Source organism: Cygnus atratus, chromosome 21 (genome assembly GCF_013377495.2).
Source record: "Cygnus atratus isolate AKBS03 ecotype Queensland, Australia chromosome 21, CAtr_DNAZoo_HiC_assembly, whole genome shotgun sequence".
Classification (NCBI taxonomy): domain Eukaryota; kingdom Metazoa; phylum Chordata; class Aves; order Anseriformes; family Anatidae; genus Cygnus; species Cygnus atratus.
This window is the reverse complement of record NC_066382.1, coordinates 7587558-7615290: the sequence shown is the minus strand read 5'-3', so window position 1 is coordinate 7615290 and position 27733 is coordinate 7587558. Positions and strand designations below refer to the sequence as shown.

At 44.0% G+C, this 27733-nt stretch overlaps 1 protein-coding gene across 16 annotated transcripts in view; it reads left to right on the top strand.

The window, feature by feature from the left end:
- The window catches only part of EIF4G3 (eukaryotic translation initiation factor 4 gamma 3), a 153740-nt gene that overhangs the window by 92861 nt on the left and 33146 nt on the right, over positions 1–27733 (top strand). For 11 of the 16 annotated variants that reach the window (XM_035567883.2, XM_035567880.2, XM_050714859.1 and 8 more), the window contains 6 exons: positions 112–234; positions 6122–6230; positions 12147–12992; positions 21647–21735; positions 23684–23933; positions 26570–26727. In XM_035567883.2, coding sequence (XP_035423776.2) covers positions 112–234; positions 6122–6230; positions 12147–12992; positions 21647–21735; positions 23684–23933; positions 26570–26727 — 1575 coding nt within the window. The remainder of the gene's footprint in view (positions 1–111; positions 235–6121; positions 6231–12146; positions 12993–21646; positions 21736–23683; positions 23934–26569; positions 26728–27733) is intronic. The other 5 variants (XM_035567884.2, XM_035567882.2, XM_035567899.2 and 2 more) reach the window with 1 other exon arrangement.

Sequence of the window (27733 nt, the reverse complement as noted above, 5' to 3'; positions counted from 1 at the left end):
CATACTGAGTGTAATGGAAATATGTTCTGTCCATGCTTCCCCTCCATAAGCCCCAAGGACAATGTGTAATGGGAGGACTTGTCTGAAATATTTCTATATTCAATCCCATAGATCCGGATCCGGGATCCAAACCAGGGAGGCAAAGATATAACAGAAGAAATAATGTCCGGAGGGGGCAGCAGGAACCCAACGCCCCCCATCATGAGACCCACTTCCACACCTACTCCACCTCAGGTAACAAAGTGGCCAAGTAGCCCTTTCCCAGTGATGTCTGCTTTGCTTTGCTGTTTGTTAGAGCCAATTCCTGAGTCTTCCATCCACACCACCAACTGCCTTACTCACCTGGATGGTCTTTTCTTGTTGTCCATGTTCTTCAATGATTTTTTTTTTCTAAGTTTGGTCGTTTTTATCAGCCTGTAGCTTGTAAAATGTAGCAGCATCGCAGCTCTACAAGTTCCCCTCCCCTGCTTTTGTATCAGCAGTAGTTTTTAAAGCTGGTGAAGGCTTTCTGAAGGAGTCAGTATGTCTGTGAGAAATGTGGTGTTTCCATTAGTGTCTTGTGCACCTGAGGAACATCCATATCATGCATGTGATTGATTATATATCTTAAATGGCATTGCTGTCCATACTAATGTCTTTCTGCTTTAGTAGTCTTGTTTTAGAGTAACCAGAATTACTGTAGCTCAGGACATTTATCAGAGAACTTCCAGATTTGGGGTCTGAGTGTTCAGGCTTAAAAACAGAAAGATAAAGAGAAAATAAAAGGCACTTTTTTCTGACGTAAGAAAAAACATAAATATCCCAAACTGATATTTTCCATAGTTCATAACTCTCTTCAAAAACTCTTGTCACACACCTTTGAGTTTCTGACCCCTTCTAAGCCTCTGTATCCTGCTTCACCCGAAAAGTCCACGTGATGTCTGACAATTAAACTGGGTGGAAATCCAGGTCTATTCTAGTCCTTTTTGACTCAGGGCCAAAAGAGCACTCTCAGACTTGCGGGCAAGCAGTCCTGACATGAACATAAGTCCACCTTGATGTTAACTGCTGGGTCTAAAAGTGGCTGCGTTATCTTATCAGGAAATGATTTCTCTCCTTTGACCAACTCTTTCACACCTGCAGAAGGAGGAGATGATGTCTCCTTGGTCTCCCCATGGCGTCAGAGATGGAGAGGAGGCACATGGCAGCTGCTGCCCTCTTCCCAGCAGCCAGTTTGGTGTAGCTGCCATTTGTTTCGTATGTAATCTCCCAAAAGAAGGGTTCTTCCAAGGGGAGATGGTGCTAAGCCACGAGCTGCTCAGCTTACATGTTTGTGAACAGCTGGAGAAAAAGAAGCTGAACTCTACGGTTTGGCATAGGCCTTGGAAGTTGACAATGTTTTATTGGAGGTTGTCTGCTGCCCTGGGGCCTGATATAAAGACCATAAATATCAGTAAAGTTCTGCATGTGACGGGTGGGCTTTGGGTCAGAGCCTGGCTGAGGCGCAGTTTCCTCTTTGTCCAAGCTCTTCCCTGTTTAATGTCAGAAACCAGTTTTTGCTATTTTTTTTTTGTGTGTGTGAAACAATTGTTCCTGGGCTGAAATCTTACCCCCCACACGCACATCCTGTGTTCAGGATAGCTTTTCTGCTGACTGTCCTGTGCTGAGGAAAATGCACAGGCTTGTTCTGAGACACCCATTGCATGGGGGTGTAAGCCTGAGGTTACAGCTGAGCCAGTGAGGATCAACTGAGGACTGGGATCACCGAGACGAAATAAGAGCCTGGTCTGCAGAACTCCCCTCCGAGACAAATAGAATAGCTACGGCTTTTGGCCATTTCCCCAATTCAATCAAATCCTTTTATCACATGAAGGCATCACCATTAGCTTTGGGTCACCTGCTTTCTCCTCCTGGTCTCCGTCAGGGGCAAGCAGCAGCAAGGCGCCGTGCTCGAGCATTTCCCAGCTGGCTGTTTGTGCAACGAGGTCTGCAGGGCTCAACTGGAATAAGCCTTTTTCTGTCAGAGAGTGGTCTGGTGATTTGTTGACCCCAGCTGGAAAGGGAGAGAGCAGAGGGCTGGTTATGTATAGAGTTGATTGTACTTCTTTCCGAGCATTTTCCATGAGAGAAGATCCTAGTAATAAAAAATGTTTGAATGGTGGTGAGACCTTCTTCCCATTACTTCATGCTAAATGATTTACCCCATTAGAAGTGTGGAAGGGTTGAAAACAGCCAAGGTTTCAGATTGTGTTTATGTGTGGTGCAGCTAATGCAGGCACTTACTGGATCACTTTTGCGTTCAGAAAGCTATTTTAAGATACTATAATTAAGTCAAACAGGACAAAATAAATGCTTTTCTAGAGGAGGTTAATAAGCATGAATTTTTTATCAGCTGTAATTTGTATGCAGAGCACACCAGTGATGTCCAATCATCTGCTGTAAGTAAGGTATGCAAATATTTCATTGTTTCATATCCAGACTTTGTTTTGATTAGGTACTTGGAACCACTTTTGTTAATCACAGAAGAGCTCTGAAACAGAGCTCACCAGTAAAAGTTCATTAGTGCAGCATAACTGAAAATTTAAGCCCACTTAAGCCAGGAAATTCAAAGTTATTGTCCCAACAGTGTCTATAATTCATTTCTCTTAAGCAAGTCTAGTATCTTGGATGCAATTAGATGGTGCTTATTGTATGCCTTAATACATATGTTCAGTGGATGAATTCCAGTAGCTGTGGATAATTTTGAACTGTCTAAAATCAGGAAACTTTAAATATTCAGCCATGGCTTTTGCTCAAAACTTTTTAGGGCTTTTTGTATTCCTTTCCTCAGCTGCTAAAAGCTGTGAACAATCAGTATGAGATTCACATGAAAAAGAAATACCTGCATATTGAAATACTCAGAATTTCTGGCAGCTCCTGGAAGAGGCGCATGGGAAGCGTTGCTGCTGCCCCATTCCCCCACGCCTTCCAACCAAACCGTGCACGAGGCGGTTTTGGATGAGATTGCATCTGGAGAACATTCAAAATGCAAACCCGGAGTCTCAGGGCTTGAAGAAGTGTCATCTGATCGAAGTGGCTCCCTGCATGATGATGTTTATGGTGGTTTTTATTATTATTATTATTCTAGACTCTAGTAACACTTACTTACATTGACTGCCAGTATCTGATTCTGTAAGCTCACTACTTAAGCACCACAGTCACAGAAAGAAAAACTTGCTCAAGAAGTGCATGGAAGCCACTGCTGTAGACCCGTTCCTGTCAGAAATGTAATACTTTTTAAAAAGAAGTCATTTTACAATAACAAGGGCTGTTGTGTCTACAGAAACCAATGGAAATTTTAACTGACCCAAAATGTTGATAACACAAGCAGTAGATTAAATACAGAACATCAAAAAACACGGGGCTTGTCCAAAGCATGAGCAGCGCTGCCAAGACTCGCGTTGTGCAGTTTAGCCATTTCTGTCCTTTTCGTATCTCCCGCTTTGTTTTGTAGTCAGCATCGCTGACCGAGGCCTGCTTTCGCTGGAGGCTTTCCAGCACCTTCGTAGTGGTTCCCCAAGCCCCTGGGCAGCACTGTATGCTGACCACTGAGCTGTCCCCAAAAACTGTAGATTCCCCCCCAACCCAGGGAAGTGGCTCTGATGGACACGTGCGTCTACTCTGCGTTCTCTTGTCCGTGAGAAGATGAATTTCCCTTTTTTCGCCAGGATTTTTCTGAGGTTTAGTTGCTGAAACGCTTTAAAGCTCCTGCATAAGAGAAATGGAGATACTATTTATACATTTCTAGCACTACGCTATTTTTCACACTAATTTTTTTGCCATGAAGATATATAAAAACCAGGACCACATACAGAATTTGGCTACAATATTTGCTCGGCGCTGACTCACACAGAAGACCGCCTTTTAAAGAGCAAGAAGTGCTCTTATTTTCCTGGCAAACCTCTTCCAAGTATTGGTGAGTTTGTCACATTTTGTGTTTTCTTGGTCTACGGGCCATGGTAGGATAGAATAACAAGAGCCAGTCTTTTAGCGCCATAAATCACGAGAGCAATTTTGAGTGGTATTTTTCCTAGAAAGTCTCTAAATGCTCCATTTTGAAGCTGAGAGCCCATAGGGGTCATTAATTAAGTACCATTTTTATTGCTTTGCAGTGTGGTTCCCACAAAATGAATATTTTCCAAAGTTCTTAAGCAAGCTTGTTTACTGACCCAAGGAGCTTCAAGGCTTACAGGTTTCTTGCTCACTGGTTTCATTTGGTTCTTGCGATTCTTATCACATTCTCCTTTTTCCCTATTGATTTTGTCCATACATTTTCATAACATGAAACTAATGATCCACTGAGGGTGAAGGGAAAGTGTTCTTGAAATCCACTTGTTTGTAAAAGCTGTGTTTTGTTTGGCTAACTTTGGGTTTGGCTGAACGTACAGATGCAATTCTTCATTCGTCGTCCAGCCAATCTCATCAGGCTCATTCCTGGAAGAGGAGCAGTCCCATAAAAAAGTTTCAACCCTCCACTTCACTTACTTAGGTCTTCTATTTTTTTCCAGATGTGCTTTTGCACAGTCCTTCTTTACCTTTCTGTTGCCTGAAATGGTGAAAAATGATGTATTGAAGATAATTCTCTTTATTGTGCGTTGTTCAGATGTGGTAGCGGAAAAAGATGGAAATGGGAGTCCCATGAAAAGGAGCAGATTGCCAGAGAGTTTCCTTTTGAGGGAAATAAGTTCTACATGGTTTTCTGATACCTGGTCTTAAAGAAGGAATTAGATGCACATGCCTTTGGCATTGTGCTTTTATCTTGATTGTTTAAAAATTCCCATTTCTGTAAATGTTCTGCCAGCATGGGTTTGTAGCTAGATAAGGAGAACCACCTGTAAAAAGCTGGATGGCTTTTCATTTTTAGATTATAAAAGTTATCAGTTTTCTTCTTTGCATGGTCCCTGATTGAAGGGGATTTTACAAATGTAAATAGTTGACTTCCTAGTCTGTGTTCACTGTAATGTGCACAAGTGCTTTACCTGTAAGTCTGAGTGAGTTTGGTGTAGTTGCTTGGTCTTACACATGCTCTGTGTTAGATTCTGAGATGAGAGAAGGTGGGGTTTTGTGTGTTTGTTTTTTTTTTTTCTTTTCTCAAACCTTCACGTACATAAGTGAAGTCATCATTTGTCCCATTAATGCTGGAGAGATAGTTAAAATACTTGGTCTCTGCAACAGGCTGTAGCTTTTTCAGTCTTGTCACTTGCTGGTCTTGCAGATCATTTTTATTTATAGAATATATACAAAATTGATTGGGAACCAGGTATATACCTCCTCTATTTTTGATTAATGCAGAATTGTTTTTTATTCTCAGTATTACCCAGCAGGTATCATCCATAAGTCTGTGGAAGGCATTAGGTGTTTTTTTCATACCAGCAGCACAGGTATCCTCAATCTGGGTGATGTTCCTAGTGTGACAGTAAATAATAGTATGCGAATGCATGTGGATAGATGTATATTATAAACTATTCGTGCATATGTACACACCTTAGCTATATATAAGCATACGCATGTATGCGTATATGTATCTGCAGATGTTGCTGGGTATTTGAACCAGCAGAGTTTGTAGTCCATCAGCGTGAGCAGCTTTTGTGTTCAGCAGAATCACACCTTGTGGCACTTGTACTAATATCTGCAGTTTCAACCTACTGTTTTCCGATGTTTTGCTCAAAGAATATCAGCCCTTTGAACTAGCTGATCAGCTGAGAATGGAGCTGAGCCCAGAAAGCACGCTGAAGCTACAGGGAGGTCCCGGAGACCCTTGGTACATACCTGACTTTTTGCAGACTGCTCAGAGGAACATTGCTGCTGCTCTTGGAAGAAGCATTAGGAGAATGAAGTGTATTAATAACCATGCTGTCTTTTTCTTGCCGTTGTTAACAGTAATCGTCTTTTTTTCCCCCGTTCCTGCTGCCTTTTCCTCCCTTCCTTTCCCATGTACTTTTTGAATCGGTCTGTGTATCTTTTCTCTTTTTTTTCCCTGCCTTTTGTTTTTCTTTTCTATCCCACACTATTCTTGTCTCCCTGCTTGCTTGCTTGTGTTCCATGTTGCTAGTTTTTATGTTCGCACGCTCATTATCACCCTTTTTTGTACTTCAAATCCCAGCAGCTGTCCAGCCAGGTCCCAGAGCACAGCCCTGTGGTTTATGGGCCTGTGGAGAACACCCATCTCGCTGCCAGCACCCCTGTCACTGCGGCTAGCAACCCGAAGCAAGGTTTGTTGATGGATATTTCCTCCGTGCTTATTTTTAGTCATTTTTCTCCTTTCTAGTTGTAGTTGGAATATTTTTGGCATGAAGACAAGCAGGGTAGCAGTCAGCAGCAATAGGAGGGGAGGGACTTCTTTTCCTCCAGTGGAACATTTAACAATGTGTTGCTAAGGGAATTAATTGAAATTTGCCAATGTGAAACTGGTTAAAAATAATTGTATTAGAGCTTACATGTCCTAAACATTGTTTCAGAGCACTGAGAAGTGTGAACCTCCTCTAACCCACACGCCATCCTTCAGAAACAAGTGTGTTGTCAGTAAAATGCTCATAGCCAGGGAGACTTTCTGTCATTTGAACAATTTATCAGCCATAGCAATGACATGTAACCAGAACATCGCGTGGCTCATCCAGAACTGTTTGTGTATCTTGTCTTACAGGACACAGGAGAAATTAATTTGAACAAATGTTATTGTGTAAAGTGTCTCATAAATGGCTTACTAAATTTTGCTGACTTCAGTGTTAAACAAAAAGAAAAGAACACAGAAAAAATTTCTTTAAGTGATTACATTTCATTCTCATACCTAAGAATACCTATGTGAAGGGAGATATTTAACTGTTTAAAGACAAGGTGTCCCAGGAGGGAAGGTGGTGTGTGCCAACTCTCCTCCTACACTGAAATTTCATAGCCATCTAAGAGCCATTAAAAAGCTTTAGTTAATGTGTATGCTGCTGTCGTGTTACCGGACTTGGTGTTGTAACACAGAGTTGACATTCCTGTTTGCTTCCCATTTATTCACTGCATCACAGCGTTTGGGGTTTCTGCCTAGAGCAATGTGTACATGAAAGTTGAGAGGTGCCATCTTCTACTCGCGAGCGTTTCTCATAAACTTTGAGCCTGCTGAGATTTTTCAGAGTGTTTGCTGGAAGGAAACTAAACCTCAGAGAAACATAGCTCTGAAAGGAGGAAAGAAGCTGCTTCTAACACTTCAGATGCCACAGACCCAGATAACAGCATGGTTACGGTTTGACATCAAGTGAGGGGAAGTATCCCTGAGGCTGGTCTCTGTTGGATTATAAAATTTAATGACAATGTTGCTCTCTTATAGCCATAGCGTAGACTTCAGGGCTTTTCCTCAGTGAAAACCACTCACAGATACATCTCTAGATTGGGGCTGTTCCTGGAAATGAATCACGGGGACACTTGGGAGATGTCTGGTCCCATCTCCCACTTGACTATCGCCAGCCGCAGCTTTGGCTAGCCAAGTCCCTGTAAGCCTTCAGGGATGGAAACTTCACAAGTTCATTTCCTCAGCTGCTGCGGATCTTTGTGCAAAAAGAAGTCTCTGTCGTCTCAGAAAGGTGTAGGTAGATGTAACACACACAAAATGAGTGCCCTAGCCAAACTCAGCTTGCAGGCGCTCTGACACATTGCTGCTCAGCTCCAGCACAGCCATGATGCAGGTGCCAAAATGCATTTACCCCTTTGAGCAAATTGACACCGAACCATAAAATGCAGCACATTACACCAGCTCCATCACAGGATTTCAGCTCTGGGTATGAGAGCTTGTGTTTCCAGGACAAGCCAGTCCTCTCCCCACCCCACCCCCCTTCTCCTTCTATGCACTTTCGTTTAACTTAATCCAACTGTAAGTTAACTGGAAGTAAGTGGTCTTTATTTATTTAGTTACACAGGTCTGGCTATACTGGTTTAAATATAAATCAGGACTTTAACTGGGATTTAACACTGCTGAGCTTTCCTGTGTTTATCTCCATTACATCCCAGAAAGATTCAAACAATTGTTCCAGTCCAAAAATTGCTAAAGAGCACATTTATGTAAGCATTGCAGAGAAGGAACGAGCACTAAAATAACACCATCAGAATTTGGGTGGGGGAGAGCAGTGTGAAGCAGGGGGGTCACAGGCAGCATGTTAGAGGTGAAGGTAGTTTAGATGCCATTGCAATTACTGATGTAAACGGAGCTAGTGGCCTGCGGGACATACCAACAAATATATGCCGAGGTAACAGAATCGTGTTTTCATTCGTTCACTTTGTACCCTACGTTGGATTTTTTAGTTCCAGAATCAGAGCAGTCACAGATAGGGTCGCATAGCAAAGAAATCGGGCGTTTATTAAAACCAGTATTAGTGCTTCCCACGGGCCCCCTTCACTGTGTTTGCTCTGTGGATCAGATCCTCCCTTGTGCCCTTCACCTTGGGTACTTGTTTGCATCAGTTGAAACTTGGTATAAAGTTGCCATTCTAATTTTGTGATATTCAGTGGTCGTTTGACAGTTATTTATAACTGCGTGCAGCACTTGGCCGATTCACTGGCTTTGGGATCAGGAGCAGAGCACGTGTGCCGTGCAGGCAGCCCCAGCCTCTGCTGTTCCCTCTGCCAGTATCTGCAGTCCCTGTTATTTTTGTGTTTAAGCCATTAGCACGGCGCCTGAATTTGGGATTGTGCTGCGTTTAAAATGCTTGGGTTTTCTTTAAAAAAGATGAGCAGCCCGCAGCCTGCATTTGTGGCTTTTGAAACCAGTTCCTGGCTTCTCGGGCTCCCAAGTTCATAGCAGTTCGGAGGAATGCAGCAGAGGCACACCTTTGTGGCTCTAGAGTCCTGGAAGCGTTGTTCGGGGGCAAGCAGTTGTCATTCCTGCAGGTGCCGTGGTGTGTATGCCTCGACAGGGCTGCAGCATGCAAGGATTTAGCTGGAGAAATTAGGTCAAGCTGATGGCAGAGCACAGAGGAGCCTGGCTTCAGCCCTTGGCTGGTGCCAACGTTGTAATGGGGTATAACCATGCACGACATCAGAGCTGCCCGCTTCTGCTCAGCTTGGGAGATAGCACAGGTTCAGTGCGATGTTTGGAGGATTATTTATTTTTTAAACCTCCCTTTCCAAATTCTGAAATGTATCAGACAAGGAGAATGCATAACACGGTTTGTGGGAAGTAAATTAATGTTAGATCCCAAAGTTTGAAAAACTTGAGACTTATACAATTAGTCAGTAATGTGCACTTCAAAACTGCCTGCAAAGCCAGCATCAGTACCGCCTTGCAAGTGTTCGCAACAGGACAAAAGATGGAAAAATGGCAGCAAGCCCAACAATTATTTTCAGATAAGCACCATGAAGTAGGAATGAGTTCCTGAATCCAGCAAAACCTTCTGGTCCACCAGTCTCAGCAGCCTTTGCCACCACGACCACCCGGCAGCCCAGCTCCCTCTCTTGCTTTGATGTCTCTGCATGGAGGAGATTGCAAGCATCTGTCCTGCTGAGTTTTTTTAAAAGTATTTCTAAAATCTTTTCCTCTTGTGTTCCTCCTGCCTTTCTGCACCTGGGATTGAGCCTCTCTGCATCCAAGCTCCCTTCCAGCCCCACGCTTCTCCCAAACTGGTTTAGAAAGACAAAGCCACCACTAAAGAACCTCTTGCAGTCTGGTCTGGAAGCAGAACATGCAGAGCTACAGGGACAGAGTTATTTTGCAAGATTTGTATTTATCTGAAGGTTAAAAAAAAAAAACAACAAAGCATTGGTGCCAACTTTTCTCCTGAACTGCCTAGTGTTTCCAGTAAGTACTTTCTAAATATCATGTGAGGAACGATCTTGGCATATTTAAGAGAAGTAAGGGATCTGATTCAATTTTGATGAATCGCATTGATTTTTGTTTTGCCTTCCCAACTGTATGTTGTTTCATGTGACCGTTTCTGTAATGGCTGGCAGGGATGAATATTCCTTGGCCAGAACATGGAGATTTGTTCTCTGTGATGGTAGTTCAAGTTAAGATTTACTTTTCATTAGCCAAATTTGCTCATCATTCTTCTGAATTCTTCCCTCAAATTACTTCTCTCTTTGAATTTTGCACATACAGCCTGTATCTGGTAGCTAAAGTACTCCCCAGATCAGGTGTAGTTTGAAGAAAGTGTGCTTAAACCACTGTTTCTTAAATGCAGTTGTATATTTTTGCTGTGTTTTTATCCCTTGGAATGTTTTTCTAGACACTTCAAATGAGTTTTTTTTTCTTTTTGTGAGCAATCTCATTTGACTCAAGGGAGAGAATATCCAGGCAGTTGTTTATAGCGAGCTGTAAATGTCAAGAATGCTCCATGAGTTTTCTGCAAAGGATGTTCCAGAAATTGGAGGTGACGCATTTTCTTCTCTAAACCAGTTTTAAGGTCCTTTTTCTTACATGGAGCCTTCAGAATCAAAATCAGCTATTGGGATACGTCCTCCCATCTGTTTTTTTTTTTTTATGTCATATGTCATCCTCATCCAAAGCCATCTCCCTGCATGCCTCATTACGTTGATAAACTACCACTTTGGCCGTGGTCCTGGCTGCTTCCAGCTGCCGACAGCCCTGGCAGAGTTCCGAAGTTCTTCGTGGCACCAGCTGTTCCTGAAGACAGGGCCTGGTGCTCCAAGCAGTTTCGGACGGGCTCTCCTCCAAAAGCCCTCTCCCTTCGGAGGCTCTGCTGAAAAAGCCCCAAATGGGAAGCCCACAGATCTGGAAGAGACCAACCGAAGCTGCGCCTGTTCAGTTCTACCTGAATTTGGATGATATGGGCTTTCTCCTGGCCTTAGATCTCCTAACCTGAGGCTTTGTGCCTCCAGATTTCCCAGAATTGCTTTTTGCTGTCCTGGCATCGTCCCAAAGAAGTTCCCCATCGTTTCAGTGCTCGGAAGGCCCTGGGTCACAGCTCCCTCCCTGGGGGCAGGTAAAGCTGACCTCCTTCTAACCAGGGTTGGAAACAGGACCATTGGGTCCCTGCCACCTTTGTGACTGACTGATAGCTGTCTTGGCTGGCTGGCTGAGTTGTAGCACTGGGACACTTTCCTGAACAGATCTTACGATCTTGAAGAAAGATCTTACAATCTGCATCTTGTAGTCAAATTAGAGGTGGCAGAGGTTGCAGCAACTTTTAGGGTCTTGGCTCATGCTTCCTTCAAAAGGAGTGGGGCTGCGTATTTTAAATGAAGTTGTGGCAGACTTTTGGGAGCTGCATGATGTGCATGGCAGGGACTGTATCACAAAGTCTATTGCTAATTACAGGATAAGTACAGGGACTTCTCTGTGCACGGTATTTTCCCCTCCTTAGGGTTTGGTTTGATACAGGTGCATTTTTCACTGTGCTTTTCCAACCCTGCTTGACATCTCTAGAGCGCAAACATTGAAAGGTAACTAACGGCGCTGTTCTTTGGTGGCGGCTCTGCTTAAAACCCATTTTGTTTCTGCTCTCTTTGGAAAAGATAATTTTTCCCTGCTGAAATTCAGAACACAAAAAGGGGGGATTGTGCCCTTTAGTCTGGTATGCCGAAGGGGGATGGAGTTTAGAAATAAGTAAAAAAATAAACTAACTGTATCTCGCGTGTTAGTATTGATGTGACACGTGGCATCCATCAGTCATGGGGCAATTTCCCCATTTTAGAAGGGAGAGCACTGTTGCAGAGAGAACTTGCAGGTTGCTGGATGCTCTCGCCAGTGCCTCTGTTTGCCTGTGTTTTGGAACGTGAGTTCACCCAGGTCTCAGTGTTATGACCCCATGCTCCTTTGAGGCAGAATCCAACTGATTTTTGTCTTCTGTAATTTCTGTCAAGAAAAATTCTGTTTTCAGCAGCAGAGTGTCTGCAAAAAATCCATGCTTTGCATTGTGCTTACGTGCCTTTTCTGTGAAGGATCGCCATTTACTGCAAAGCCTACATTCAGAAAAATACCAGTGGCAACTGCATTTCCAGATTTCCAAGCTGCAGGTTGCCTGGGCTCTTCCTGTAGATGCAGAGATTGGCTTCAGGTGCCTCTGGTTTCTTCCTGGAGCCTTCTTGAAAGCAGTCAGAAGGCAGGCAAGGGGATCCAAGGGAAGGAGGTTAGATACAACGAAGGAAAGTGGAATTGACCTGTTTGTAACACTGGCTTTTTTTTTCTTTCCCAGAAGAGAAGCCAAAACCAGATCCAGTATTAAAACCGTCTTCTCCAGTCCTCAGACCAGAACCTACTGTGGAGAAAAAAGATCAAGCTGGCCAGACAACCGAGGCCGCCCCAGTGGAAACCCCACCAGAGCTTCCTCTTGCTCCATCGCCAACCCCAGCCGCTCCCATCGCAGTCGTTCCTGCTGCTGCTGTCGTCACCGTTTCTAGTAAACCCACATTCACAGCTGACTCAGAGGAGAGATGTGAACTCGCTTCCCCAAAAGAGGAAGCAATGCCTATATCTAATGCCACACCCTGCACGGACACATCAGACCCTTCACCAGCAGAAGAGGCTGATGCTGAGGTGTGCAAGGAGCCTAGTAGTGTAGCATCTAGTGATATTCCAGTGACTGCTAGTACTAATCTAATTAATGAATTGAATGGAGTTAGTGAAAAAGTAACTGCTACAGAGAGCGTAGTAGATGTAGCCCAGCCGGAAGTTGCGCCATTGACTGCTGAGTTGGAGACAACAGAAGCACCTCCAGCAGAAGTGGAAAGTGTGCCATCTTCCAGTGCTCCTCACACTGCTCCCTCTCCTCCTCCAACCCCTCCTCCAACCCCTCCTCCTCCTTCTCCTCCTATTTCTGTTGCTGCTGCTGTTACCACTACAACTCCTTCTCCACCTCCTCTTCCATCTCCTAGTGCCCTTCCTGTTGTTCAGGGAGATTTAGAAGGAGAGGAGAGCACAAGAACTACTCTTAACGAAGAGGTAAAAGATACTGAAACGAAGGAAGAGACAGAAGCAGATGGGCAACTGGAGGAGAATACAGAGGCTCAGAGTTTAAACTCTAGCAAGAGTCCTGTCCCAGGTAAGCGTTTGGCACCATGGTTGTGTGCGGTAAACTTACAGATGAAGGAAAGGGGCCTTTGGGGTTATTTTTCTATCAGATGTTTCTGTTTATATCTGCCCCCAAATTCTGATTCTGCCACATGACCGTTGTTCTGATGTAAAATGCTAATCTTCGTTTGTAGAGGAAAAAAAAAAAAAAAACGATAATCAAGAGGTAGCCAACTTTGCACGTGCATCCTAGGGTTGGCTGGGTTCATCTAAGCTGCATTTTGCTTTCATGGGGTCATAGGGCAACATTCCCAAGCACTGTTAGCAGGATAATTGAAAAGATACCACTCATGTTCTCTCCAAGATCAGCCAGTTGGTTCAATGACCTATTGCTTCACATTTATCAGCCTGCTGCTAAACCAGCTTTAACACTCAGCCCTTGAACTCCTCTGGGTGAACCTTCTGAGCCAGCAGGTTCTGGAAACCTGTGGGGTTGGTTTTATCCAACTAAAAAAATGTGTCATGGTGTTACCAGAAGTAGGTAAATGAAATGGCCCACAACGCTTCAGTCATTTGAAAGAGCTTTTAAGTGTCACACACCTACAGCTGCTCAGCCTTAATTAATGATGCATCTGTTTTTCTTCCACAAAAGTAACACGTAAGCAAAAATCTCTCCTTCTCCTAGCTAGGCTCGGCTGTTCGCCTCATTTCACGGTGCTTGAACTTCTCAGAAAACCAAGGTACTCAGGTTTGGGAGGCATAAGGACTTGTTATGAGTTACTAAAAAATGAAGTTTCTCTAGTTGCCTTTTAAAACCTAGGCTACTTCTCTCAATGTCATTATCTGTCTTTGCTTTCAGTGTCCTGTCACGTCGCTGTGTTAGCGTTCAGTGGGTTAATTCAGACAACCTGTTTTTATTTGCTGCATTTCCTATAGAAAAGTGCTTTTTTCAGGACTTCCTGGAAATGAAACTGTGGAAAAGAGGTTAAGTCAATCAATTACTTGTATTTAGCTGCTGGAGAGAGTATAATGGTGGCTATTATGCATGCTAGCAGTGTTAAGCCATTTAAATGTATCGCATCTTTCACACCCTGTTCTGCAGTCCTTTCAGAGCCCTGAAGCTGAGGTTGGTTATTTAAATATCCTTTGAATTTAAAACTGATGGAGTTTGGACAAGAAAGGCAGGAGAAACAGTAGCCTTTTCTTTAAAAAAAAAAAAAAAAAGTCATTTAAAATGCTTTCCTGTAATTTCATTCTTTTGAATGCTTACAACCTTACAGTTTTAGGGAGCAATTCGGTTCTCGGAGCAGGCGCGACTCCCGTGCGGACTTGGCAAGGCCGGGGCACGTCTGTGCCTTGTGCTGGGTGAGCTTGGGGTGGCTTGGTCCTTGAGGTCTTCCTCTCACAGTGGCTGCTTTGGGAAGCATTTCCCCCAGATGCAGCTTCTTGCCTTCAGAAGTTCAGTCTGCGCGTGTTTGTTTATACGTTTGTTCTTTCATAAGCACATGGTGGAAGCATAATGGCACCAATAGCTTCTATTACTGTGCTCCGTTATGGGCTAAATTAAATGAAAAGCTGAGGTTGGCCTGGCTCCATGTTTGTGTAATGCTGCACAGGATCAATACGCTGGATCTTGCTGATCTAGTATCCTAAATAGAATCCAGCATCTAGAAAAGATCAGAAAGATCCCTTCGCTATACCAAGCGTAGTGTTTTTTTTTTTTTTCTGTTAATCTCTTTTCTCTTTTTATTTTACTCGGGTCATTTTGCTCCTCTCACACTTACTGTTCTTCAATCTGGAATACTTCATAACCCAAATTAATTTCCTTACAAAGCAGAGAAATGGGCCTCTTTGTGTAAAGAAGGTTTCACACAGCCAGGTTCCAGCTTGCAACGTTATTGCTTGCTTTATAGTGTCCTGTGGTTTAAATTAAAAAAAAAAAAAAAAAAAAAAGTGCAGCGTTTGGGGTTTTTAATTATGTAGAAGATTAATTTTAATGCTCTAATATCATTAGACCAGACAGCATGCATTAGCCAATACATTGGCTTTTGCAACATGGAAACAAACATTTCTCAAGTTGCATGAAATATCACTCGAGACTGATTACCAGTAGAAGTTCTGTACTTGAAGGAAAGCAAAATACTCTCCACGTCGGGATTTTGTGCTTTGCCCATCCTGTAATGAAGCATAACTGTATTGCATTTCCCTGCCAACCTTTTTTGGGCAATAATTTTACAATTCTTTCTTGGAGAGAGGAAGAGAGATTTAAATAACATAACCTGAACGTGACTGCTAATGCAGGCATCCTTCTAGGCAGAATGAGGAATTACACGTCTCTGCCAGTACACTGGAAAATACAGATGCTGAACTTCAGAAGCAAGGAGAAAGGGCTGTATTTTTTTTTTTTCCCCTTGGACTAAAGGCTGAGTCTTTTTTTTTTTATGATCTCTGGAGATAAGGTAGAAATTGGAATGAGGGAAACTTCTCAAACACGTGCTGGTAAGCATGAGCTCTGTGACTTTTAGCAATATTTCTTTGGGGTTTTCAGCACCGTGTGGGTTTTCAGAAGTGTGTACTTATTACAGAGCAGTTTGTTAGCTACAAATCATACTGCTTTATTCCCTTTAATGGTAGCTGATCTGATTTGACTGGGACACTACTCAGACCAGAGACCTCTAAGAATAATCCAATTGCTGCAGGAAGTGAAGGAGGCAGCACTCGTTATTGAGTGAGTATTGAACCCGTCCTGCACAGCGCAGAGGGCTCCAGGCTGCAGGAAGCACTGGCTGCTGCAAGAGGCACTAAATCAATGACCTGGCTACGGACCGTTATTAAGATACTCCTGGCACTCTGCAAAAACAAGCGTCTTAGCTGCTCTGCCCCAACAGATGTCTGCTTTTCATGTTTGTAATCCGGCCTGCCGAAAAACTTGGGGGGTTCCTGAACGCGAAGTTAATCCATCCTCCCCTCTGAAGAGTCTGGGGCAGCACTGTTGAGACTTGGAAACGTATCTTGTGTTTTGTGATGGAGGTGGCAGCATTTCAGGGGTGGATGGAATTATATGCTTGTTTGGGCACTTTACAGAATATGCTGTTCTGCTCTCTAACCATCAGAAAAACAATACTTTGGTTTTTCTCTGTCAAGTTCTGTATATAGATAGAAACAAATATGTTCAGACCGCAGAGGCATCTCTAATATCCAGAAGTTCTTTTTTACAGTCCAAGAAAACAAATTTTGTAGTGTTTGTAGGAAGAGATGAGTTGAGCAGAGCTGACCCTTTTGTGATCTGAGGAAATTGTGCTCTTTCTTTTGCACTGGCCTTAGATTTCCACTGAATTTCCAAGGTCAAAGGGTCTCTACAGGGGCACTGGTGGTGTGTTCATCGTACTTTGCTGAAACTGGAGTGTGCCTGGCTCTCTTTTCTGTTTCACACAAAATATTCTGTCTGCTCTTAATGTCTTAAGTTGTATTAGGCTGCATCATGACAACAGCAATTTTAGGGGTATCGATACCTGACAGTGGCTGGTTCATCTGTAGACTGCTCATCACATCTCTAGCTCCATTCCACGGTGAAATCGGCAGATTCACCGAGCTGAGCCTTGAATTGTGGTAGTGCTTGCAGGACTGACAAGTTCCATAAGCCCTGTGAGCTGATCCTGGCTCTCGGTTGTTTCGCATGTTGTTGAGGCCATGGGAACTTTCTCACTGTTTCAAGCTGTTTGCAGTGTAGTAATAATCTGGGGACAGTGAGGGTCGGGTCTGCAAGGCAGAGTAGCTCAGGGCTTGATTTAAAAAAAAAAAAAAAAAAAAAAAAATGTTGTTGACCTGTTGTCATAGTTGGTCCTGCTTATCCCCTATAAAATGGGGTTGAGCTGATGGGCGTCAGAACATCGAACCGCTGGGTACTGTAGTTCTTTGTCCTGCACGCACTGTGTGACACCAGGAATCACTTCTCGCTGCTGTTCCTTTGCCGAATGCTCGGCACAACGTCCGTGCGGAGACGTGTCCGCCCCACTGCAAGGGTTCAGCCAGCAGATCTCGTCCTGCCTGTGCAAGACCGATCATCTTGAGGTTTTCAGAGCTGTTATCTGCAAATGGCAAGAGCACGCAGCTTGTAAAATAATTAATTCCTACTCATCTCCATTGCCAGAAAAAAACACAACAGATATTATCAAGAGAGGAACGCAGTTTTCAGCCTGAGATCCTTACCAAAAACGTTGCCCCAGTTATAAGTCATCAGTGGGATACAGTTGCTTTTGTTACTAAATTCTGTTTTTCTCAAGTAGCTTTGCTGGCTGCAGTGAGAGACCAGCGCTTCTGAGGGAACAAAACAGGAAAAAATTTGTCGGTCGAGTGGAATTTATTTAAAAAAAAAAAAAAAAAAAAAAAGGAAAAGGCACTACCAGAGCCGTGGAGCCTTTAGGACATGCTATGAAAGCCTGCCTTTGATGTAATCTTTCTATCAAGACTATTATGAGAAGCAAAGAGGAAAATAAGAGATTGATGTCTGTCCCAGGCAGAACTCCTAGGAACATAGGAAGCTAAAAGAACTTAGTATGCATTGAAATTCAAAGGACTTTCTCTTGCAGAGCTAATTTATGAGAAGGATTTCAGTATAAAGTAGCCCAACTGGCTGCAAGTCCCTGCGCTTCTCAGTTGTGGAGTCTGTAACAAGCAACGTGGGGCAGTAATTGGAAATATCTTGGAGAAATATCTCCAGCACCCAAAGCTGGAGGACTGGAAATATAAATCAGGTTTCGCCTTTTCCTTGATTTCATGCCATATCCCACTGGAATATATTTTCTTTCCCATGAGCTGTAAGGAGATGGTGAGTCTCTGCTTTGTTTTTAATGGCACATTTGGCTGTAGAGAAAAAGAATAATAATAATAAAAAAAAAGACTGGTATTCATTTACGCTTAGCGGCTGGCACCCACACCAGAGGGGCCCGGCGAGGAGCCTGCCCCGTCTCGGCTGGTGGCCGGGGGCTGAGCCCCCTGCCGGAAGCACTGCCCGGCACCAGGGCAGGCGGCCAGGAGTGTGCAAGCGCTGCTGGGTCCAGGGGTTTTGTCAAGGGTAGCGATGCCCAAGACAGCCTGGAAAAGGGGGATTTTGTTACTCTTGGCGGTGATGTGGCAATGGAGGGTTTCATTCGGTCGACTTTTGGTCCCGCGCGTCAGTGCCAACGCTGCTGTTGCGACGGGAATGTGCTCGGTTTATAACTCAGATTGTAACAGCAAAGGGGAATATCAAAATATATATTTGTATATTAAACGAGCAGAAGGAATGAAGTAGGCAATACTTAGGAAGCATATCAAAATGAGACATAACCTCTTAATGTAGACCAGTTTTTTCACTCCTGCCATCTCTGATCTTGTAACCAGCAGCAAGCCAAGTGCAGCTGAAGAGTAGCACACTGGGGCTGCCGGTGTCGTTTCTCTGGGAGGAGGTTACCCACTAATGCTGCAGAGCTGCCCGAGAACAAACTCGGGAAATGCGTGAGCGTTGCCAAACGGGGACCTGTGTTTGAGAAGGAATTCAGTTCTCCGAGAGAGACCAGAAGTGCTTGGAGACCTTCCTGGGCAGCGGAGCTGGGCGCGTGCATTTGGTGTTTCTGTGGCTCGTGGAAGCGCCCTGCGGTTCGATGCCAGGCTCGGTTTTCAGGGAGCACAGATCGTGCCCTTGTCCTGCTCAGGCTTTGGGTTTGGCAGGGCTGTTTTGGGTTTTTGTGTGTGGTTTTGGTATTTTGGCATGGGCCCCTTTTGTTATCCCTGAGGTTTCCGTAGGTAACTGCTCTCTTCCGTCTTTGGTTCTTGGGCACATGAAACAGATACCTTAACTAAGCATAAATTAGCATAAATTCTCCTATTGAGTCAGTTCCTGTAGCAGAGACGACAACTTCACAGAAAAATCTGATCTGATGTCTGCTGTTTTAAGAGGGGAAATACTGAGCAATGTCTGCTGCTCTCCCTTCTGTACCCCGGCCAGCTCTGAGACGTGTTTCAGCGAGGGGCTGCGAGGCCGCAGGGCTCGTCCTGGGCGGCTGCTGTGCCCCAGAGTCCTGGTGCGGTGCAGCCCCAAGGCAGGAATAGGTTTGCACAAGTTAGTCAAAAAAAAAAAAAAAAAAGAAAACCTCAGTGATGCCTGTGCTGCCCAGTCGCAGATAACGTCCTTTATACGTCTTCCTTCTGCCAAAAAAAAAAAAAAAAGGTGAAAAACACGAACCACTGAGAAGCGGTAATACTAACACTGACTGCCTGACAGCTGAGGAAGAAAAGACCCCAAACCTCTGCCAACTCAAAACCCATTAACTTGTGATTATTGCTGTGCATTTAAAAATGAAATGTTAGTTTACACCCTGGGTGTTCTCTGTGCATAGTTTGAGCTTGAGTGGAGAGAAACTTTAAATGCAGAGTTTGTCATTTGCTTGCACGTAGAGGTATGCAGCTCTGCAGTTCTCAGATCTCTTTGCATAACTGCACTACTTTGATAATCATTATTTTAAATTACTTGGCTATAGCAACACACGATTTGTTCTGTATAGCACACATTACCAAAAACAACTTTTTTTTTTCCCTTCTTTCCCCCTTTGCCTTCAGAAACAAATCCTGTCCTGTATTTCAGACAGGACTGCAACCATCCACGTGTATTTAGGTCACTGTTGTGCACGGTCACATCTTTCCCCTCATCACCTGCTGCCAGCATGATAAAAACGCAGGTGGACATGGCGCCCTTCTTGAAGATATCCCCCAGAACTACGGGGCAGCCTTCCCGGGCAAGAAATAATCACCTGTGGTGCTTGGCGCCAGCCCTGCAGCCATGGGCTGACTCTGGAAAGGCAGGGGGCTTCCTTGGCTTTCCTCCAGCTGGTTTAGTGGCCGCTTTGGATTCCTGGTGCTGTGGCAGGAGCTGGTTCATGTGTGGTTAAATCACAGCGGTTCCTGCCTGCATGGGGTCCTGCAGCCGGTGCTAGGCTCAGGTCTGCACTCCGGGTGGTGTTGGTGAGAATAACCAACCTGCTGTGGTGCCCATGCAGAACACTTTCAATGGAAATGTGATCTTCCTGTAAAGCTAACCCCCTGTTGCACAAGGCAAACCCATTTTGCAACCCAGTGCCGTTTTGCGGGGCCAGCTCTGTCTTCCCCTGGGAGCTGCAGGGGACCCGGTCGCTCGCCGGTGCCGGCTTCAGGAGGGCTGGGTTCCCTCCCAGCTCCCCGCAAACCTCTGTGCAAGCGAAGCAGGCGGTTTGGTGTCCCCACCGGGATGTTTGGTCTGCTTCGTAAAGGCCCTTCGCATCCCCCATTAAAAGGAGCCTTAGAAAATGCTCCGCGTTGTCCTGGTTGTAAATAGGAACTGTGTTTCTCTTTAGTGCAGTGTTGTTAATGTTGTAAATGTTATTGTGAGCTTTATTGCCCGAATTTTGTGAATGACCAGGTAATGTTTGAATATTTCAATTATACTTTTGTTTTTATTAACATTCACTTCTGCAGTGTTTAGCACTCTGATCAGTGAAGATAGCTTCTGTTCCACTTCGCATTCAGACCAGGTGCTGAGTGCACTGATTTCTCAGACCACAATGTTTCTGCAAGTCCCCGGTCATCCTCAAAACAGCGAAACCCTGTGAGCAACCCGCTGAGACACAGGGGTGGGTACCCGGGGCAGTGGGAAGGCAGCAGAGCCCATTTCCTCCCTGCCCATAGGAAGCCCACGAAGAAGGATCGCATTGCAATTGCAAACTTACTGTTAAGTGTCTCCAGTTGCTCCTTCCATTTATCCGTAGCTGAAGAGCCTTTCCAGATTCTGTTTTACGGTGATAAAATACATGCACACAGTGCTTTTCCATAGTGTCTGCTACAAACCAAAGGCTTGAGCTGCAAATCTGTTTGCAGTAAACTTCAATCACGAAATCAATTCTGTTTACACTCTGTTAAATATGCATATGTGCCTAGTATCAGAATTTAAGTCGGTAACACTGGCAACAAATTACGAGCATATTGGATTAATGGTTTTCTCTCCTCTTAATATATTGTGTGGTTTCTTTTACCCTTCAGGGGAAAAAACTGATTAGAGTAAATCACTGTTGATCTTTGAAATATTATATGGTATTTTCTTTGAATCAGTTGGCCAGGAAAATTAATGAACAGTGGAGTTGTTAACCTGCTTTTAAATTGAGATATAAATCCAGCTCAGGAGAGCTGGGTTGCTGGAGTAGTGCTGCGAGATTGGAGTTGTTCTTGTGGCTGAGATACTGGGATTTTGGGCCTGTTTATGGTTATGGCTCAGACAATAGTTAATTCTTAAAATATGTCTTGAGAGAAATATGCCGAGCACAACCTTTGCTCCTCACCAGTACCTGATTTTTAAAAAATCATCAGTTGCTGAAGGTTTTCTTTAGCCCTACACGATCCTTGTAGTGTTGGTAATAAACTCCTTGCTATCAGAAGTACCATTTTGAGCTTGAATGAGCAGCTTGTAAAACAATTATCCTGTTATAATGTTGCTCTAACGATTTTGTTATTACCGTATTGAAACAAAAAGTGGTTATGTCAAGCTGAATCCTCCGCAAGGCTGCGGCTGCTTCATTTTCCTGTATGGTTAAAACCAGCACGCAAGAGGGAAGCACGTCGCCCACGGCCCGTGTGCTCCATACGATTTGGTGTGGTAATAGACGTATGCTTGTATTGCAGCCCAAACAGCTGTAACTGCACCAAAGATGTGGAAGAAACCAAAAGACCGGACCCAAGCCACTGATGAGGTGACAGAGGCGGAAACAGAGGTAAGAGGGAGCACAGTCTTCCTTTCTTCCAAATTTAATGATGATGTTGCTCTCTTGAAAGGGTGTTTTAGGTGCGTTGCTCCCTCGATCTCTCGCAAGGAACCAAGGCAGAATTTGGGGAGGAGGAACTGTGATACTCCCCAGCATCCCTTAGATAACTGGGTTTCATCTGTCCCCTGTTGAAGCCCTAAGTTTTCTTAATTCTTGCCGGATTCAACCGCTTCCAGCCTTCAAGAACATGTAGTTGTAACTGCTGTCCTCAGGTAAAATAGGTTTGAATCCTTTAGAAGGGCATTGTGTGGGGACCCCAAGGCCACGGTGGTGACATTTGGAAGATTCTTTTGCTGCACAGAGATGTCATTGTGATGTCATGGCCAAAGGGTGGTGTTTTCCTGATGGCCATCTGATGGAGAAGCTGGGAAGGGAAAAAGCTGACATTTTCTTGAAAAACCACCTCGTCAGTAGTTAGATGACTTGAGAACATCTCCTTTGCTGCCATTCTGGTAGGGATGTTTCAGGAGGAGCCTCCTTGTTTAATGTCCTGGGTAAAATTGGTGTTAGAATGTATCACAAGGGGGATGAGAGAATAAAAATTAAAAAACAAATTAAAAAACAAACAAACAAAAAAGGTAAAAATTCAGGCTGCCCTATATTGGTGCATGTGTGAAAACTGATGTTGTCCAGGTCATTACTCCAGGTTTTCTTTGTTACTCATCTGCGGTTTACTGCCTAACTTTCCCTTACCACAAACACCATGGAACCTATCTGCTACAAAAGCATGGTGCTCCAGAGTAAATCCTGAGTCTAGTGGACAGTACTTCATCCTTCTATAAGTGAATGTTTGCAGTTTCTCCACTGAAACAGCAGATAGGCTAATTTACGTGTAATGAGTGGTGTACAAGTATGTGCTTTCCACTCTGTTTGGGGGAAAAGAGATGCTTAAAACACTCGCATGTGAAGTATCACAGTGCAACGGCTGGTCTGTGGTCAACAGAAGAGCTGATGGTGGGGTATTGCAAGGAAATTAAAAGCATCCCTGTGCTTGTTTTCAAGCCAGAGAGCAAAGGATGTTGCTGGGCTGTGCCAGCAGGTTCTCTCTGTGCGTTTCCTTTGTCATTTGCTGGAGGAGTCTCAGCTCCTCGGGCGTGTGGTGTTCGCACCAATGCTAAATGTACGTGGAAGAACATCATATTTTACCTTGAAAACCTGCAAAAAGCATTTCAGGATGCAGTTCTCGTAGGTAAGGGGCCGAAAGGATCAAGAGCCTCTCTGGGAGCATCCCAGATTAATTCTTTCTTTTGTTTAATGGTTAGATGTGCTGCGGTTCCTCCCAGGAGAAGGGCGTTCCTGGCGCCTTCCCTGTCTGAATTCAGAATAAGGCTGTGTCCGTGGAGAGCTCTAAAATTAACAGCAAGAGACGCTATAGAAAATGTTGCTTTTTCTGAGGCAGCCGCGGAATTGTGGCTGCATGTTACATTACCTCCTTCACTGGGATCTGCTTCAATTAGCAGCAGGAAGTTTACATTTAGAGAAAGGACCCCCCCTCCCCAAGCACTTGCGGCATTCCCTTTAGAGCAGCTGGGGAGCTGTGGGAGAGGGGAGAAGAGAGGTGGTCTTCCTAGGCTCAGACTGCGAGCTGTTACTCGTGGCTGCCATGCTGCAGGGCTTGCCAGCGCTGCCACTCCATCCCCGTAGCTGCTGGGCACTTCGTGGGTAACGCTAAGTCTCTCCAGTTGCACTAGTAATTACCAGGGGGTTATCCTGGGAGCAAATCAGTAAATGGTCTGGTTATTCTGTGTGTTGTTACAGATCTACATAGTGCTGTTTAAGAGGTATATATGTTCCCGTTAGGCACAGACGTGCCGTATGAACAAACAAAGAGCCATTTTGCATGCCCTGAATTTTGGTAGGGTTTTTAACATAACCTCTCTTTCCTTTTGTGCTTCAGCCTAAAGTAGAAGAGGAACTTTCAGGTGACAAAGTACTTGAATCTGAACAGGATAAAATGAGCCATGGGTTTCAACTGGAGAAAGACCCCTCTGAACTTAAAAAAGTGAAACCTGTGGAAGAAAACGGAGAGCAGGAAGCAGAACCTGTCCGTAACGGTGCTGAGAACGTTTCAGAGGGAGAAGGAACTGATGCAAACTCAGGCTGCACAGAGAGCTCCAGTGAAGGGCCAACGTACCAATATAAGCCAGGTAAATCCTGCTTCAGGCTCCTGCACCCTTGCTTGTTTTTCTGCCTTTCTCCTTGGAGGACTGCTCATGTGCAGTGTATCTTCCCCATGGAAGGAAGGATGTTTCCAGTGGTGGTGTGCAGGGTGCAGTGTTTCACCACGTCCAGCTTTGCTGGGATTCACAAACCAACAGGTTCTGAGAGACCTTCTGGGGGAGCACGGGAGGAAAATTGTTTTCCTCATGCTGCTGGTTGTAATGAAGAGAAGAGGAGTGTAAGGGAACAGGGCGTGACAGGAAGGGAAAATCCTCAGTCTCTTGAATTTATTGCACGTGTGGATGTTGGCTGCAGCACATGGGAGATGGTGGTGAACTGGTTCCCTTGTCATTAACGGCTGAGAACAATCCCTGAAGTTGTGCATAAGCAGGCGCAGTTTTTAAATAAGAGACCTGCAAGTTCTGACTGCGTACTTAACATGTGTGTATACATCTAATTACCAGGCTAAACAGTTTTATAGACCTTCAGATTTCTGGAAGCGTAAGGAAAAGAAAAGAAACAGTGCCTGGTTTTCAGTCCAGGCTCTGCTCTTCAACTATGGGCATGCAGTTTTTCTGAATAAAATAATTCAAGTGAGGACTCAAAGGACACTGTGCTTTTGTTGCTGGTTATCACTGGATATAGTCTACCTAAGGGATTTTCTTGTTATTCATTAAGATATTTAATTCAGAGGCCTGAACCTCTATAAATTCACCTCATTAAAGAGACCTTGAGACCATCTTACTTCTCAGTTGCTACCAATTTTTAAGTGATTTCTTATTCAGGTAGAGCTTCCTCAAAATAAATTAAGTCATTTTCTTAGGAGCCTTAGAAATTAGGAGTATAAAACAAAATAAGGAAAGACCTTGAAAGCCTGGCAGACAAGGTACTGGGAAGAGGCACCACCATTAAGTGATCACAGTGTGGTTATTTCTGCACTGCTTTGTTCTAACGAGGACCTGAGATGCTTTTCTTTTATTAATTTTGTACTGCTGTATTGTTAGGAGAAAACACAGAGGCCTCTTGATAGTTTACCACACACTTATGATAGCTTACCTATTCATTAGTTGAGCACATCTTGAAGTTAATCCATAATTCATCAGCCACGGCTCTGAAACACTCGATGCAGTCGGAATGATCTCGGTCAGGTCTGGAAGTCCTTCCACTTAGCCGAAGGGCTTGGATTGATCCTTTGGAAAGCAACGTGCATCAGACGTGTGTGCTGCAAAGCAGGGCTGACCACTTGATGCAATAGTCCTCAATTCAGCTCTGCTCTTTCTAAAGATGGGGATTTTGCCTTTTGGTAGGAGGACTTGTTTGTCTGATCCAGGTCTCTCCACTCGCTGAATATCTCGAAAGCCTGCTCGTGACATTTTCCAGCTGCTTTTCACGTTAGAACAGCTTGTGAAGAACTTTCCAGGAGAAGGAAGCTGTACATATAAACTGTTTCTTGTTGCTGTCAGTACTTTTCCATGATAGGTGGAGGGTGGTGTGGCATGGTGGATGGGCAGCTGGCCGGGAATTCAGCTGCTGGGGCATGGCTAGCCAGCCAAATCATTTTCTGCACCCTTTAATCACAAAGCTCAGAAGAAGAAAAACTGTGCAAAGAGCTTAAAAAAATTAATTACTTTTGTGTATTTTCATTCCCAGTTAATAAAACCCACCGCTTGAAATAAGTTCCCGTTTGCAGCCTCTGCAGTGTTGAGGATGCTGAGAACCCACAGACCTAAAGCTGATGATCAGGGACCAAAATAAAGAAATAAGAGAAAACCTTAACAACAAACCTGAATGGCTGAGTAAATGCGAAACACCACCACTTGGCATCAGTGAAATACAAAGGCGGCATCTCCTACAGATGTTTTCCTTCAGATAAAAAACATGCCTCCCACTTAGGGGCCAGACTGGTCAACCTGGCCAATGAACAAGTCGATGTTTTCTTTTCTAACTTCAAACAAACTGCACAGCCAGCAAAGAAAATCCTGTCTCTAGGCTACCAGATGCTAATTTTCCTTGCACTGAAATGTAGGCTGTAGGTTTACATTTTGATTTGCATCAGGCAAGGTTCCTTCTGTCACCACGCTACAGTTCTCCTTCCCAGAAGGCCCTCAGAATAAATGGGTGAAAAGTTGTAACTCTTGAATTTTATTTTATTTTTTTTCAGCTTCCACCGTTATCTTCATGATGGGTTTTTAAAGGCTCCATGTTTTCAAATGATCTTTTTGTTCTGTGTGGCACTCTCCTCTCCTCAACCACATTAGTGCCATTGTTTTATTGCTCCTTTTTATACAGAAATAGCTGCTTAAATTTCCTCATTTTCACCCAGCAACTTGAATCATCCCCCTTTCTTCATGTCGCAAGAGAGAGTGAAAGAGTTAAAACTGGAGTTAGTTATTAGATTCGTATGCCGCTGCTGCTGGAGCTGGCTGGGTGCTCCCCATCCTCTGTGTTCCTTTAACGTGATGTGTGTTCTCTCCTCACTGCCTAGTGGGCCTCAAAATTAAAATAAAACTTAAATTTCCTAAGCAGCATTAGCAATCTCTTCCCTTTGGATTTAACAGAAACGCGTCTTTGAGAGCGGAGGTTTTTGTTACCTATGAATCTCAGGCAACTTCTCTCATTATAGAGCAGTGGAAGCCCCTGGACCCAGACGGGAAGAAGCAGTACGACAGGGAGTTCTTGCTGGATTTCCAGTTCATGCCTGCCTGTATCCAAAAGCCAGAAGGGCTGCCTCCCATAAGTGATGTGGTTCTCGACAAGGTGAGAGGAGAGCCAATAAAACAGGTACGTGAAGTCTCTTTGTTAATGAACAAAGATCTCTAATGCATGCTTCTTCGTTCCTTGACCTTTTTGATGTAGACTTTTATCGGGAAGGGGAAATACTTTGCTCACATTGCATCACAAAATTCTTTGAATAGAGGTCTTGTTGACTAATGAAGGAGCACAGATGGTTTAAAAACTGAAGCACAGATATTCTTAATGGTTTCTATCCTGGATTAAGTTTTACGGGGTTGATAAAATTGAAAATGCTGTATTATAGCCATCAGGACCAAAGGATGTTAGCAAAGCAAGACTGAAGGGAGGGGCAGCGTATTTTATTAGATCAGTTCTACAGTTAGAAAGCGTAGGCATGCTTTCAGGCAAACTCTTTTTTTGGTCTGAAACAGTTGTGTCAGTATTTGTGAGCTGATCTAATAAAAGATCATTAAAACCTCAGCTCTCAAAATCTTTTGTGATTCTTATCCAGCTTTATTACAGATGTGATTTTCTCCACTGTATATCTGTGCTTATTGAAATACTTGTTATTTCGGAGGTGCTGCCACCAAGACCCTGTTCTCATCTCAGAATGGTGCAGTTCATTGATCTGAATGTAACCACCACAGGCTTACTTTTAAGATTCAAGCACAGATCAGGATATAGGTGATTCTCACGTGCAGAAACATTTCTATTCTGAATTCCATGCCCAGGCAAATTGTAAAACACAGCTTTGGTCCCAAAATGGTTTCATCTACCTACTAGTTTTCCGTGATTGCTTCTCACTGCTCTGTCTGCTTTTGAGCTGCCTTTGCTCGGTCAGCCATCTGTCTTGCTAACACAGAAGACATTTGTTTGAGGGAAGGTGGCAGTTTTGTGATCCTGAACCAAGACTATTACATTCATATTGCAGAAGACAGGCTTGTGTTGGCATAATTTTATCTTCCATAAGTCATGTTCAGCCTTGAAATGTTTCTGAACTCCACATATTTCCACAATAGTCACCTGTGTAGGACATATTTTAAATTAAATGTGT